The sequence below is a fragment of the Chenopodium album genome, chromosome 14 (genome assembly GCF_948465745.1).
Source record: "Chenopodium album chromosome 14, dcCheAlbu1.1, whole genome shotgun sequence".
NCBI lineage: Eukaryota > Viridiplantae > Streptophyta > Magnoliopsida > Caryophyllales > Amaranthaceae > Chenopodium > Chenopodium album.
This window is the reverse complement of record NC_137847.1, coordinates 53,053,326-53,067,459: the sequence shown is the minus strand read 5'-3', so window position 1 is coordinate 53,067,459 and position 14,134 is coordinate 53,053,326. Positions and strand designations below refer to the sequence as shown.

At 29.3% G+C, this 14,134-nt stretch overlaps 1 protein-coding gene across 1 annotated transcript; it reads right to left on the bottom strand.

Moving 5' to 3' along the window:
- Positions 1-559: 559 nt before the first annotated feature.
- LOC145579564 (uncharacterized) lies at positions 560-4,463 on the bottom strand. Its single transcript, XM_081636805.1, has 3 exons — positions 4,288-4,463; positions 3,934-4,077; positions 560-2,092 (listed from the first exon to the last, which is right to left on the bottom strand). The coding sequence occupies exon 3, from the start codon at positions 2,067-2,069 to the stop codon at positions 1,458-1,460; it is 612 nt and encodes a 203-aa protein (XP_081492931.1). The 5' UTR covers positions 2,070-2,092; positions 3,934-4,077; positions 4,288-4,463; the 3' UTR covers positions 560-1,457.
- Between the last annotated feature and the right edge of the window lie 9,671 nt (positions 4,464-14,134).

Here is a 14,134-nt window from a genome sequence, read left to right as displayed (position 1 = left end):
ATTGTCTACACCAACTAGTCATTCTTAGATAATCCCAGCATTGGTTCTTCTTGAACTTTAGAACGTGCATCATGCATGGTATGGACTATGGTCATGTTCTCATCAGATTATTTTCACTTCAGGTCAGCTCCTAATTTCCTTCTCTCATAAAATATTCAGTTCAGTTCAGCTCTAATAAGTTCAGTTCAGTTCAGCTCTTTTCAATCAATGAAAAGAGGTCCTATGTTACTATTTTTGTACTACAGTCCAACAAAATCAAAAGAAAACTTCAAGGCTTTATCACATTAACCAAAACCCTACAATTGTTTCCTGCTTTGAGAACCAACATCCAATAGCTTTTTCATCTAATTTTGAATTTGAATCGAAATTCTCTTTTTGAGTGGATTGAAAACATCTGCCACCCATTAAACTCGATATCCTGAATTCTATACTCCTAAATTCATAATTAATTGAAATAATTGGTAGGTTATCCAAATTGGGCTAGCATCATTAATTCAAGATACCTTAAATAGTTTATCGTAGCCAAGGGTCGTTAGAAAATATTTTTAGCTAAAGCAAACAAAAATAAGACATATTGACATGTAGATACCATAATCTAGACTAGAATCGATATTGACATGAACCAATCTGACTCGAAAATTAATAATAGATGATTATGCGATGAATATTTAATTAAACTTTTTTAAATGTAATTATTCGATATCAAACTTTTATGTTATATACTACTTTTGTTATCTATTATGTGCAACTTTTGAATATTATAAGTAATTACAGTGCAGTAGTACATCATCTGGTCATTTGTCCATTGCCAAGTGTTTCATTCACGAGAAGTTCGAAAGGCCTTTAACCAACTGTGTAGTGGGACATCAACGATATAGGCTACTCGTAGAACAAAAGATACAAAAAAAAATAAAATAAATAACATAAAATAAAGAAAGAGCAACAAACTAGTCACATTACAATCTCTCTCATATTATATAATTAAACATTGAACTTCCTCCCTAACAAAATTTCAGAGGACTGCCAAACACAATTTAACAAAATTAGGCAGTTCCTCTGATAAAACTCACCAACTAAGAAAAGTAACTAATCAACCATACTTAATCAAGCTAATCAACCATACTTAAGGACTAAAAAAATTGAAAACAACTTACATGGGACCCCTTATGTAACAAAATAGATGACATCCATATTGTTCATGATGAACCCATGTTGATGTTGATTTCATTATCCCCAATTATACAAAATTGATGATGTCTTACTTGGATAATGCACTAATTAATTCTTAATTATATCCTAATTTAACCTTCTTTTTTTAACCTACGATTCCTTGATGCCGTTGCATGATATATAATCCATGCACACACCACATAATAATAATAATAACTAATAATAATAAAATTAATATTACTAACCCATAAAAATTAAAGTAAAAACATACTAACCCATGAAAATTTTCACTCTAAAAAACCAGTTTTAGTTAAAATAGCATTTCTTACTTTACTAAGGTCTCTTCCTTTAAGAGTCCTTCCAATTCCTTCATAAACAGAGAAAGATGAAATCTGACTTCTTGCTAACTTCTTTGCTAAATACTCATGTGGTGGAACCATGTCATCATCATCATCATCATCATCCACATCATCATCACCATCATTACCATACACATACCCATCACCATCATCATTCACATGACCATCATCATAACCATAACCATGACCATTACCATGGCAATTACCATAATACCCTTGATGATTAACAGCATTATAATCAACCCATGATGATGCAGAACCACCATTCTTCTTTTTTGATGTCACACCATAAATTTTTGACCAATCAGGAATCTCCAATGGTGCTGATGACATCTTCTCACATGATGATTTTGATGATGATGATGATGATTTGGGTATCATTCTTGCAGTAGCAGTAAATTTTTTTGTAGCAGAAGATGAATTTTTCAATGATTTTCTGAGTTTTGGACTTGAATTTTCTCTGCTTTCTAGAACATTCCATACTTCTCCTTCTTCAAAGTCTTCATCTTTAGCAAATTTTCTGCCTATTCTCCCTGCCATTTTTTTTTTTCTGGAATTTTAATCTGTGAAAATATAAATAGAAATTAATTAAATTAAACAAATTTGAAGGAAATCATATAAAGGTGAAATGGGTGTGAGGAAAAACTGAAAAAGGAGCAACAGAGAGTAAAGTTTAATGGGAAATGAGAGTTCACAGGAAAGAAAATGACTTCTTTTTTTCTTTTAATTTTCTTTTTTCTTTTCTTTTTTTTTGGGGTTAAGGCCTAAAGGGTTACAACTTACAAGTACAACTTCTATGTTGCAAGTATTTTTCTTGTGGTGATTTATAAAGTGGGTTTATTAAAGATAATAAAATAGGTGGGAACTCACTCACTTTATTGCATATAATAAACAAATTGCTCACTTTATTGCATAAAATAAACACTACAGTATATATAGAGATTTAATTTAATTTTAAAATAACAACTTAATTTGCAGATTTTAGTGAACTATCATGGTCACATATATCTATAAGGGGAGTACTTTAGATTTGTTAGATGATCACATTATCCATAAGTATGTACAGTATTACGGAGTACACCATTGCAAAATAGCGTGTGATGGTGTAAATTATATCTTTCTTTTTAACAATGTTACATATTTTAAACGAACGATCATGAGTATGATCACATAAAACATAATATTCATCATACTTGATTTATTTAAATTAAAAAAATCATGTATATAATATATTTACACATTTATTTTATTTTTATTTTTAATATTTTTTTTTTGTGTGGTCATTTTTGGTTGATGCAAGAAAAAATGAATTGGGTTTATCGTACAAAATTAAGTAACTCCATAAATCACATTAACTATATGAGCTAAATTGATTGAAATCTAGGTGGTCATAATTGGTTGTTTTGGTGAAAAGGAATAAAACCAGGAATCTTCCGTTGGCTTTTAGCTGGCAAATGCTTCCAAACAAAAACCTAGGGAAGTTAATGCAAAGTGAACTTCCAAATAAAGGAACAATGAAATTGGGCTACCTAGGTATTTAGGTAACTGTTAAAACAATATTTTCCCCCTATTAAAACAAAAGTATTAATAATGTTAAGTCATAATATATCTGAAAATTAGTTGTTCAGTAATTTATTTACCTGTATTTATATTTTTGAAGTTCATTATGTAATATGGAGTACAAATTTTTCATAGTTCAAATTAACATGTTTTGAATTTGATCAAAAGAAAAATATGTAATTCGGGCTTGTTCTGATTTACTGAACTTAACAAAACTGAACTGAATTGAACTAATTGGAGTTGAGCTGAACTAAAATGAATTTTTTATAAGAGAGGAAAATTAGTAACTGAACTGATTGGAGCTAAACTGGACTGAAGAGAACAGATCCTTCGTGGGTCATATGAATATATGATATCTATAACAAATTAAATACCATTTAATCAAAGAAAAATCACGAATTCTTGTTAATATGAATATCGAATGTACACTTTATTGAAGAAAATTCACGAGTACTTGTTTATATGGTGTTTAATTAGTATGGAGTTTATCTAAAGCTTAAATAAGAATCAAAGAATTGTCAAAAAAAAAAAAAAAAAAATGAGAATCAAAGAAAATATGTAATTCGAGGGTCATATAATATCTACGAGTATAACAAATAAGATACAATATAATCAAAGAAAATTCATGAATATTTGTTAACATGAATATCGAATACACACGTTGTCGAGTATTTGTTTATATAGTGTTTAATTAGTATGAGTATCAAATGCACACATTAATTTTTTTTTTTAAAAAAAATATACAACTAATTTATAGTCGAACACAGCTCCAAAATCAGGAGTTTATCTAAGGCTTAAAGAAGAAAAAGAAGATGAAAAACCTCTTAAAAGATCTCAAACTCACCGGTCACCACTTTAATTTCCAATTAATTTTGAGTAAAAATGTGAAATTCCGAGGATGATATACGTGGCATTCAAGTAAATGAATAGCTCCAAAAAATATCACGGATTGCAAGAGAAGTAGAAGCTGCCTGATCAATCCTGATTCCTGCAAAGAAGAAGATAGAGTTTTCAGAGCAAAAGTCAGAGCAAAAAGACAAAAACTTTAACTAAATTATTTGATTTAATTTTAAAATTTTAACACTAAAATAATTAAATTTAAAGAAAGGAGGTTAAATTAGATCCAATGAAACCCAAAAAAAGCAAAAAAACTGATGGGATTTAAGAAGAGAATCTCAGTTTCTAGTACATTTTTTACCAGATAAAAATACTGTAGTGTAATTTAAATTATGGCCAGCTCAAAAGAGTAAGAGAGCAGTAGCAGAGGAGAGAGAAAATGTGCAAAAGAAAATTAAAGAGAAGTGAGAGTGGTCTCATCTCAGCTCAACTTCTTAGCTAGCTCTGCAAATTCTAAATTTTGAGCTTTAAGTGAGATTATTATTGAATGCTTTTTGCTTATTTTAGGGTGTCCCTATCCATCACCATTATTTAATTAGTATTGTTGTAATCTTTATTTTATTTATTTATTGAGAATAAAACCTTCCTTAGATGGAGTGATTTTCCTGAATAATGCTAAAAATACAAATTAATTTCCTATATAAGTCGGTTTAAAACTATTTTCACAACACTGTTTACGTAGAATCAGTTCCTAGGTTTGGAATTTGGCAATATAGAACTGTTAATACCATTAGAGGGTATACGCATAGAACTACTAAAATTATTAGAGGTTCTACGTTGAAGCTACCTCATTCACTTTACCTTTCACTTCTGCTAGATTATATAATACCACAAATGATAATCCAAATTAAATAGAACCACTAATGGTATATATAAGAGGTTTTACGTATAGAACCGCTAATATAAATAAAGGTTTTATATGCATAGAACCTCTAATACCATTAGAGGTTCTATATTAGCTAACATTTATACTTGCAAATACCTCATGAACTGTATTATGGGAAATAGTTTTTAAACCAATGTATATAAGGAATTAGTTTATATTATTACATTATTTTGGGATTTTGGGAAATCACTCCCTTAGATGTGTATAATTGAGATGATTGAATAAGGCTCTAGTCTTTTAAGCTGTTATGGTTTGGTTTGTTAAAATCTGCTTTACAGAGTATAAATAAGCTGATTTGTTCTGCTGACACATGTATTGTTAAGCTCTGGTGAAATCTGCTTTGCTCTGCTTAATAGTTCAAAAGAACAGCTCAACAGGGCCTAACTAATCCAAGTAAAGTGAGACAAATAGAGTATATATCACTATATAAGTAATGAGTTTGAATACGAATGTACTGATTGGGTTAGTTTCAACTTCATTAAATTTAAGCTAGTTGACTTGTATTCAAATGTCTTGAATTGAATTAATCGAAAACAGACTCAAAATGAATCTCTTATACTTTATTTTTGTAGTTGTACACGTACATCAAACATAATTGCTCAATTTATCTAATACTAGTCTTTTACTTTTGGTAGTAGGAATCACATTTTTACTTTTACGACCACTATTTTTTTACTCCCATTATATCATCTCAACTAACAATTTAAAAAGTAATACTACGTAATTTTTAATGGAGTAAACAAAAAAAGGACTGAGAAAATAGATACTGATCTCAATAATCAGGACATATTTTGATCTCATTTTTAAAGTGATCGAAAGAATCAATAAAGATGCACGTACTCATGTTATCATGTACCTTTCAAGTTCCAAGGAGGTCAAGACAAATGGAGGATGGAGAAGGAACATATAGACACATGGAGGCTCAAATATTGTTGACACATCTTGTTTATTTTTACAAAGTATTCCTTCCGTTTTTTAAGTATCTGACAATTATATATGACTGATATCTGTGGCTTACACATAAAAGTAAATACTCACTTTGTCCCCAAATTATAGTTTTTTATGAGCAAATTTTAATCTCAAAATATTCACCTCATTTGCTTTTTTCAATAATCATTAATATTAATTTTTTATCAAAATTTCTTTTAATTTGCAATAATATTTGTTTGCAAATTTAAATTTCTCATATAAATTTTGTTTTCCCATATATTTTTATTATTTTCTCTCTTTACTTTTTTGTATACCCAATGTCAATTTACTTTTTCAATATACTTTACTATTCTTATTTGTGTTTATTAATTCCCGTGAAAAATGTCATAAGGGACTATCAATAGGGGCCGAAGGGAGTATAATCATATAATTATGAAAATCGTTTCAAGGTGTTTTAAATGTCGACTTTTATAAGTATACTTATTGATACTGTAATAAAATATTATTAGCTACGGACTACGGTATCATGTAGGAACTAAACTAATTAAAACAGGTTATTTAATATAATAAAGGGATTTAATCATAATAAATAATTCCTAAATGACAAAGTACAAAAACTACTTTGTTTTTTAAAAAATAGAACAAAAACAAGTTATGAGTTACAAGCATCAACTTAATGTCCTTTTAACATAGTATCAAGATTTAGCGTGATAGGAAACTGTTTGGGTAAAGGAAGATTCATGTTACATCCACATAATTGATGAGTTTCAATCATGAGGTTAAAATTTTAGTTTTAATTGATCATTTAGCACAAAATATTACCTCTATTTTATATTATTTGTAACTATTAGATATTTTCAACTTACACTTTATGCTAAATCGTTGTAATTAATATTTCCTCTGTTTTTTTAGTTGACATCTTTTTATTATCACGGTTGCCAACATATGTTTTTAAAGATTAATATATCTAATTATCAACATTAAAAAATTATAAAAAATGGATATTAATAAAATATAGTTCGTATATTGAAACTCTTCAAACAAGATTTCACATAAATATGTTTTATCTTATCAATAAAATATAAAAGCGAGTCAAAGCGTATTGTATAAATAGTGTAAAAGTCAAACAGTGTCAGCTGAAAAATGGAGGAAGTATGAAACAAACATAAAATTGTGTTTTTTTTTTTTTTTTTTTAAAGAAAAAAGAGAAGTAAGTAGATGAAGAGTAGGCAAAGGGCCAAAGGCGTTATGATTGGGTGGAAACTGGAAAGGAAAAGAGGGATTGGCGTGATGAGGCGTTCACTGGATTCAGTGGAGTACTAAATAAACCTTATCCATTTCTCTCTCCTCTCCTGCGCAGTAGTCACAGACTCACAGCTGATGCGGCGTCAGCAGTTAATGCCTATTTCTAATTTTCTATCTCCCACTTTTTTTATTGTTTCTTCTTCCAGATTTTCCATGCTTTTACTATAAATATATACCAAGTATATTGCCATCCGATTTCAACAGACTGTGGGCGTCGACACCACCCTTTTAATCACACTGATTAAGGAGTTATTCTCTTCGACTTATTTGATTGAATTGGTGTTTAGAGGTGTCAAAATCATACTCGACCTGATTCGATCCGAAATCAACCTGAAAACTATTCAGATTCGACTTGAGTGGACACAATAATTTAGTATAACTCAACTTTAAAAATTGAACTAACCCAACTTGATGAACCTAATCCGATAATTTGAATTGACACTTCTTTTCAATTTAACACAACTTTAATTATTTTGAACTTATTAATGTATATTTAAACTTATTTTTGTTAGATAAATAGAAATAAGGTGAATTAAATCGACCATGCATTTTAAATTTCTTTTGCAGATCAACTTTTACTTATAAATTACTACCTCCATTTTTTTTAGTTGACACGCTTTGACTTTAGCCCTATTCATATATTTCCCTTTGACTGTATTTTGTGCTTTATACGTAATGAAAAATATTGTCATGTGGGATCTTGTTGGATTCGTCACGTTATATACTATCAAAATATCAATTTTTCATAATTTTTGCTTATCGATAATTAAATATATTAATGATTGAATAAGTGCATTGACAAACGCAATTAAAGAAACGTGTCAATTAAAAAGAAACGGATGAAGTATAATACAAGTATTAAAGGTACTCTAAAACCTTTAGGAATGTCGTACTTCGTACAATGTATTAGTACAAGCTAAGGCTGTTATACCCATTATAAAATTTCCATTACATTATCACATATTAATTCAATAATTCATGGCAAATATGCTTTTTTTTTTTTAGTTTGATCTTATTTTACATTATCCTTTCACTTTGAAAATAAAAACTCACGCAACCGAAAGTGCAAATTTCCTAATAAAAATTAAAGTCTTGAAGATGGTGAGCTTAAAACAACTGCAAGCATACACCATAGTTGCAATAAATAAACTAGCCTAGTAAAATTCAAAGCATTTTGAAAGGCTAAAGAAATATTTCTGCATTTGAATAATTGTCTGTATTAAATTCTGTTGCAAGATGGGTTATATTAAGGCTATTTAATTTTATGAATATGATAGATGTACTTAATTTAAGGGATATATATGAATGAGAAGTTAAAAACACTAAAAAATGCGCAATTGTATCATTCATGAAGTTTTAAGTATACAATTTGTTAAAAAGATCTAACACGGTGAACTAACTAGTTATACAACTAACAAGTGATAAAATAAGCTTTTAACGTCTAAATTAAAAAGGCTACTTAGAAAAATCAAGAGCACTATCAACTAATATTTAGCCCTTTTATATGGGTACTCCATTACTCCTAAGACAATAACTAATAAAAACACCACTTACAAATATAACCTACGAAGGTAAAGTAGCCATAACTAGAATTAATCAATCGAATTATCTGTTTATGTGTGTTATATTTTTTTTATTTATTGAATAGGTCACCAAACTAAATATTACAACAAAAAATCTAGTTGAGATGCACCCAAGAAAAGTAAAAAGAAGTAGAGAATATGAATTGGCATCTCAGTTCAAATTCATTCATCAATGCAATTCCACTTCCCTGCTTTTGGGAAATTATGGCTTTATGCCAACACAATACAAACATACAAGAAATAAAATAAATACAAGAGTATTTGTTTTTGTTTTTTTTTTTTTTTTTTAAGACAAACAAGAGTATTTATTTATTTACTTACTTGGCACTTCCCAATATTAATATTAATAGTTAGAAATTTGGCATTTTTATTTATCTGATTTTGGTGGGGTCCAATTCCAATTAGGTGTTGACACAGAAGTATAAATGTATAGTAGTACTAGCAGTAGAAGTAGTAGGGATAAGGGCTGAAGGGTCATAGTCACACTCACGCACCATTTGGATTTTGGGTCATTTGGAAATATCAAATTATTTGTGGGTCAACTTCTTTTGTTTTTTGTAATTTTTTTTTTTTTTTTTTTTTTTTTTTTTTTTTTTTGTGTTTTCCTTAGTTTTACAATTATTGTTAGTATTTTGTTTGTGTACTCTAAAATTAAATAAATTAATGTACTACAAGTATTATTCATACTAGTATTAATCATATATACTTTTGTCCATTTGGAAAGAGTTAAACAAGTAAGAGGTTTGATCAAATAATTGCAACTAGCTTTTATTGTTGAGAAAATTGTACTAGCTTATTGCCTTATTGTATTTGCCATGCATCATGCATGTTTTATCTAGACTTTTTATTTGGGATTAAAGCTTGTTAAGTTAGATATATTGTTGGTTAGACTTACTATGTATCCTTTCATTTCTAACTATTGTAACATGATATGAGACCAACTATTGTAACATGATATGGGACTATATATCGTATTCAATCCTATCTACACGACTACACATACATGATTTTTATTTAGTCTAAATTAACGTTATTCTCCAAAGTCTTCATACCAAACCATTATCCATTGTACTCCACCAATGAGTGATTTTAGGTCACATCTTGATGCATGAATCTCTAATCAAGTTCTTGGATCATAGAGACGGGTGTAGGGACGGAGAGAGTACAACACGTAGTATTATAGTAAATGGAGAAGTTGGGGCCGAAAATGAAAAACGAACAAGTATTTAGTGGGCAATGTGTTTCCATGCTTTGTCCCCAACTTGCAGTCTTGCACAGAATATGTATTCATGATAATCATGACCAACAAAAGAGCTAGTACGCCGGCATCAAAATTGACTATTTATATATAGTTTGTGATTATTTACTATTCTCTCCGTTTTTTTTTTTTTTTTATTTGCATCACTTGAGAGTACACATAGTTTAAGGAGAGTAATATAATATTGTGAGTGGGTGAATAAATTATCATAGTAAAAGGGATATGGGGACTATCAAAGAGAAAGTATGTGAGACTTTTTATTATTTAAGTGGGGACCATGGAAGAGAAATAAATGATAAAATAATTTGAGTAGGGTTTAAAGTAAGAGAGAGAAATGATAAAATATACTTCCTCTATTTTATTTTATACTTGCAACACACCTTTTATTACGTTTTTCGAGGAGGTGATTAAATTAGGTAAACGAATGAATTAAGCTATGAAATTTAAATCGTAGCAACTTATTTCTTTGTTCTTATAGGTGGTAAAATTTTGTAAATTAATTTATCCGTTTACGTAGTTTAATATCTTTCTTAAAATGCGTGCCAAAGGGGTGTGTTGCAATTAAATAAAAACGGAGGAAGTAATATAAAGTTACCAAATATAGAAGTGATGCATTTAAAAAAAACACCCATAAAAGGAAGGTAATGCAAATAAAAACAAAACGGAGGGAGTACCATAACTTTAAAATAATACAAAGTGGTAGTTTAAGGGTCTATTTCGATTTAGTGAAAACAACTGAACTAAATAAACTGATTGGGGCTGAATTGAACTGAACTGAATAGAGTTGAAATGAATTGTTTTGAGAAAAAAAAAATTAGGAATTGAACTGATGAACTGAAATTAAGCTGAACAGAACAGACCCTTAGAGCATATAAATGGCTAGAAACTTGTGCTTTAAGTATGCTATCATGACATTTAATAACATTCACATTAGGGTTTATCTCACACCATACTTGCTTATCTCGATAGAATTGTCTTGTCCTGCTTGCATTATTGTGCATTTGTGCTTGTGTGTACGTCAATACATATCAAAGTTGAGAGGGTATATTCCTCTAAATTTAATACTCGTAACATCTTTTTTCTTGCAAAAATAAATTGCCTTTTAGGAGAACACAAATAGTATGTTAAGTTGTAGATGATGAATCGAGTATTGTACTAAAGAAGTAATAAAGACCACTAGGAAAAATAAAAAACCATAAGAGTTCAAGCACTATATTAATTAGTACGTACTAAGTATATACAATAGGGTTTCCCTTCACGATAAGAGTATTCTATTGTTCACTTCTTTCTTACTTTTATATAGAAGAATTAAAGCACTAGAGTTTCAATTAGATACAAAGATCTTCGATAAGAAGTGAAATTTTGTTGATTTTTTAGAAGGTGCTAATATTGCTCAAGATAGATATAAACCTAGAGAAAGTGACATAATTGCCGTAAGATTCTTATACCTAAATTAATCAGTTGTTCATGGGTCAAGTCACACCCAAATCGGTCATATATATTACTCATATATAATTTTTCCGTATCTAATTAAGACTGAGTTTATTACCAATCATTGAAAAGCTATTGAGACACATTTTCACTTTCAAATAAAAAATATGTTCATTTAAAGCTTGTCCAATCTTTTTCATTCTCGAGATTCAACCCATAAATAACACAAAGGCACAAAGCAAATGAAACAAGATTAAAATATTTACACGGGTTCACAAGCATTTTGATCTAGCTAGTGACTTAATTAGGACATGCACACTATATAACTATGGTTTGTTGATTCCGAAAGCATTAAGATCAGATTCCATGCATTTCAGGAGCAACATTATCAACAATTTCACTAGTACACCGTAACTTTTGGTGTAACATGTATTATTTGCTTATGTGAATAATGAATTCATTTAATCATTCACTGACATAGTTACATCTTATTATAAAATACATTTAGCCAGGTTCAATTGTAATCTATTAATTTCAACGTAGAGCAATCATCAACGGGAACAATATTAGTACCAATTAACATCTATGTAAGTCCTTTAGGAGAAATTAGTAGACAAAAGAGCACAAAGTCTTGACTTTACTTTCAATAATTTTTGTGCTTCTTTATTTTATTTAATCTTTAACATATAGGTGGGGGCTAGAACAAGTCTAAACTCGACATAATATGTACATTATATTACATGGAATTAAGATTTCACACAAATTTATCTCTCTTCAAAATACCTAGTTAGAAAAACCCTTTATTTCTAGTATATATCGATATTTTAAAAATGTTGCACTTATTTTAGGTACTGTATTGAGTGACCCGAGCCTATCATTGTATTAATTGTGGGACATTATTAAGGACCAATTGGAAATATTCTCCACTACAAATTGTGTAATGTATCTCTCTTATCCTTGTCAAAAACCCACCTGAACTAGTCATTAATAAAAATTATGCCATTATCCTAAAGTTTGTTGCCTGGTGGTCACTAATCTACTAAAAGGACCAAAGCATATTCTATGGCTCTTATAGACCGATATCAGCTTGCACATACACAACATAAGAACCCCCACTTATCATATCATATACTCCGTACTATGCAAATATGAAAACAGTTCGTAGAGGTTATTCATTGTACAATTTGATATACTGAAAGGCATAAACTGGCTGTATATGTGCTCACAAGGTACAAGCGTATGAGTAAAGAAATAATCTTAACTATACCGTGCATAAGATACAATTGGTTGTACATACAAGTTAGAGAATAACATATTTATAAGTATAATGGTTTACGTTTGGATTATTCCCGGCCATCATTTTAACCTTAAAGCTACTAATTGAAACCGTTCATTAATCTAATGTAAAGGGGTCCTCTCTAATTAATTATAATCAGCTTGAATTTATAACTAGTGGAATTGGTCAAATGAACTTGATTGCGAAAGAACTACTTTATTGAATTCTACCTATGGATTGAATTTAGTGTAAATTGATTATAATTAAAGGAGGTAACAATTACAAGTTCGTACATGCGTAATATATATTAATTACCTACATAGAAAAAAACATAGTAGCTTAATTGAATGATACATATCATACAATTAAGGGGGAGTAATTGTGATAGAACACACATGTAAAATGAGAGATTGTCAAGGATGTTTTCAATGTGACATGAATAGTATATTGTCTTCTATCTTCATAATGAAACTATATATGGTTAACTTGTATGTGGATTGTCTTTTCTCCTACCGCGCATCTTAAATGTAAACCCTACATAACTTGTTATAATAACAAATCAGTAACTTCATATACTTATATTTATATGATAAATTATTGATAAACAACTTACATTATTTCAATGAAAATCAGTCAATATCAGCTTAGACATATAATGATGCCAACAATAGTCAACACAAGACAGTTGGTGCGTGGTGGTGACTTGTTTAATAGTCATAATGTATCAAATTCACGGTTGAAATGATTGATTTGTACAAATTATAATATTTGATGATGAAAACAGCATAACCTAGACCAAACAAATTATAACCTATTCTCATGTTATAATTCCTCACCTATTAAAACTATAATTTGTCTTTTCAATTCTTGTGCATCATGTAAATGATATATATATACGTACGGAGTAGTATATATGGTATAGTTTTACAGATTTAATGAAACCTTTTTGAGTTTAAAGAATTAACCCAAGCTTTTATCAAAATTAGTTTAGATTAGTAAAAGTTAGTTTTCACTTATAACTCTATTGAGCAAAATAAATGTTAATTGGTTAATAATAACTTAAAAAAAAGTTTGCTCATTAAAACAAATTTTGATCAAAAACAAAAATAAGTTCGGAGGCTCAAATCTGTTTGTATGAGTTTGCACAAGTATTAAAGTTTCTTTCAATTTAACAAGTAAAGTTTAATATTTTAAAGAGTAAACAAACAAGAGGATCAAGTACGAGCTCAATGGTTGTGTACTTGTGTGGGGATCTCAAACTTTCGGGCCATTGTAACCATAATTTACTAATACATACAGAGTAGTATACAATAAAATAAACTTTCATAAAACTGGTCACTTGATTTCAAAACAAAGTCCAAAAGAAGAAAAGATGGAAGATGAAATGATAAAAACCATAAGATGTCTTTTTATGCTTTTGTTTCTTCTCGTGTTTGGAGGGCAGGTAACATTGTAGCCTACCTTGTGGCAAGATGGGAT

Coding starts and splice junctions, on each gene's coding strand:
- LOC145579564 (XM_081636805.1), bottom strand. CDS start 2,069: ATGGCAGGGAGAATAGGCAGAAAATTTGCTAAAGATGAAGACTTTGAA.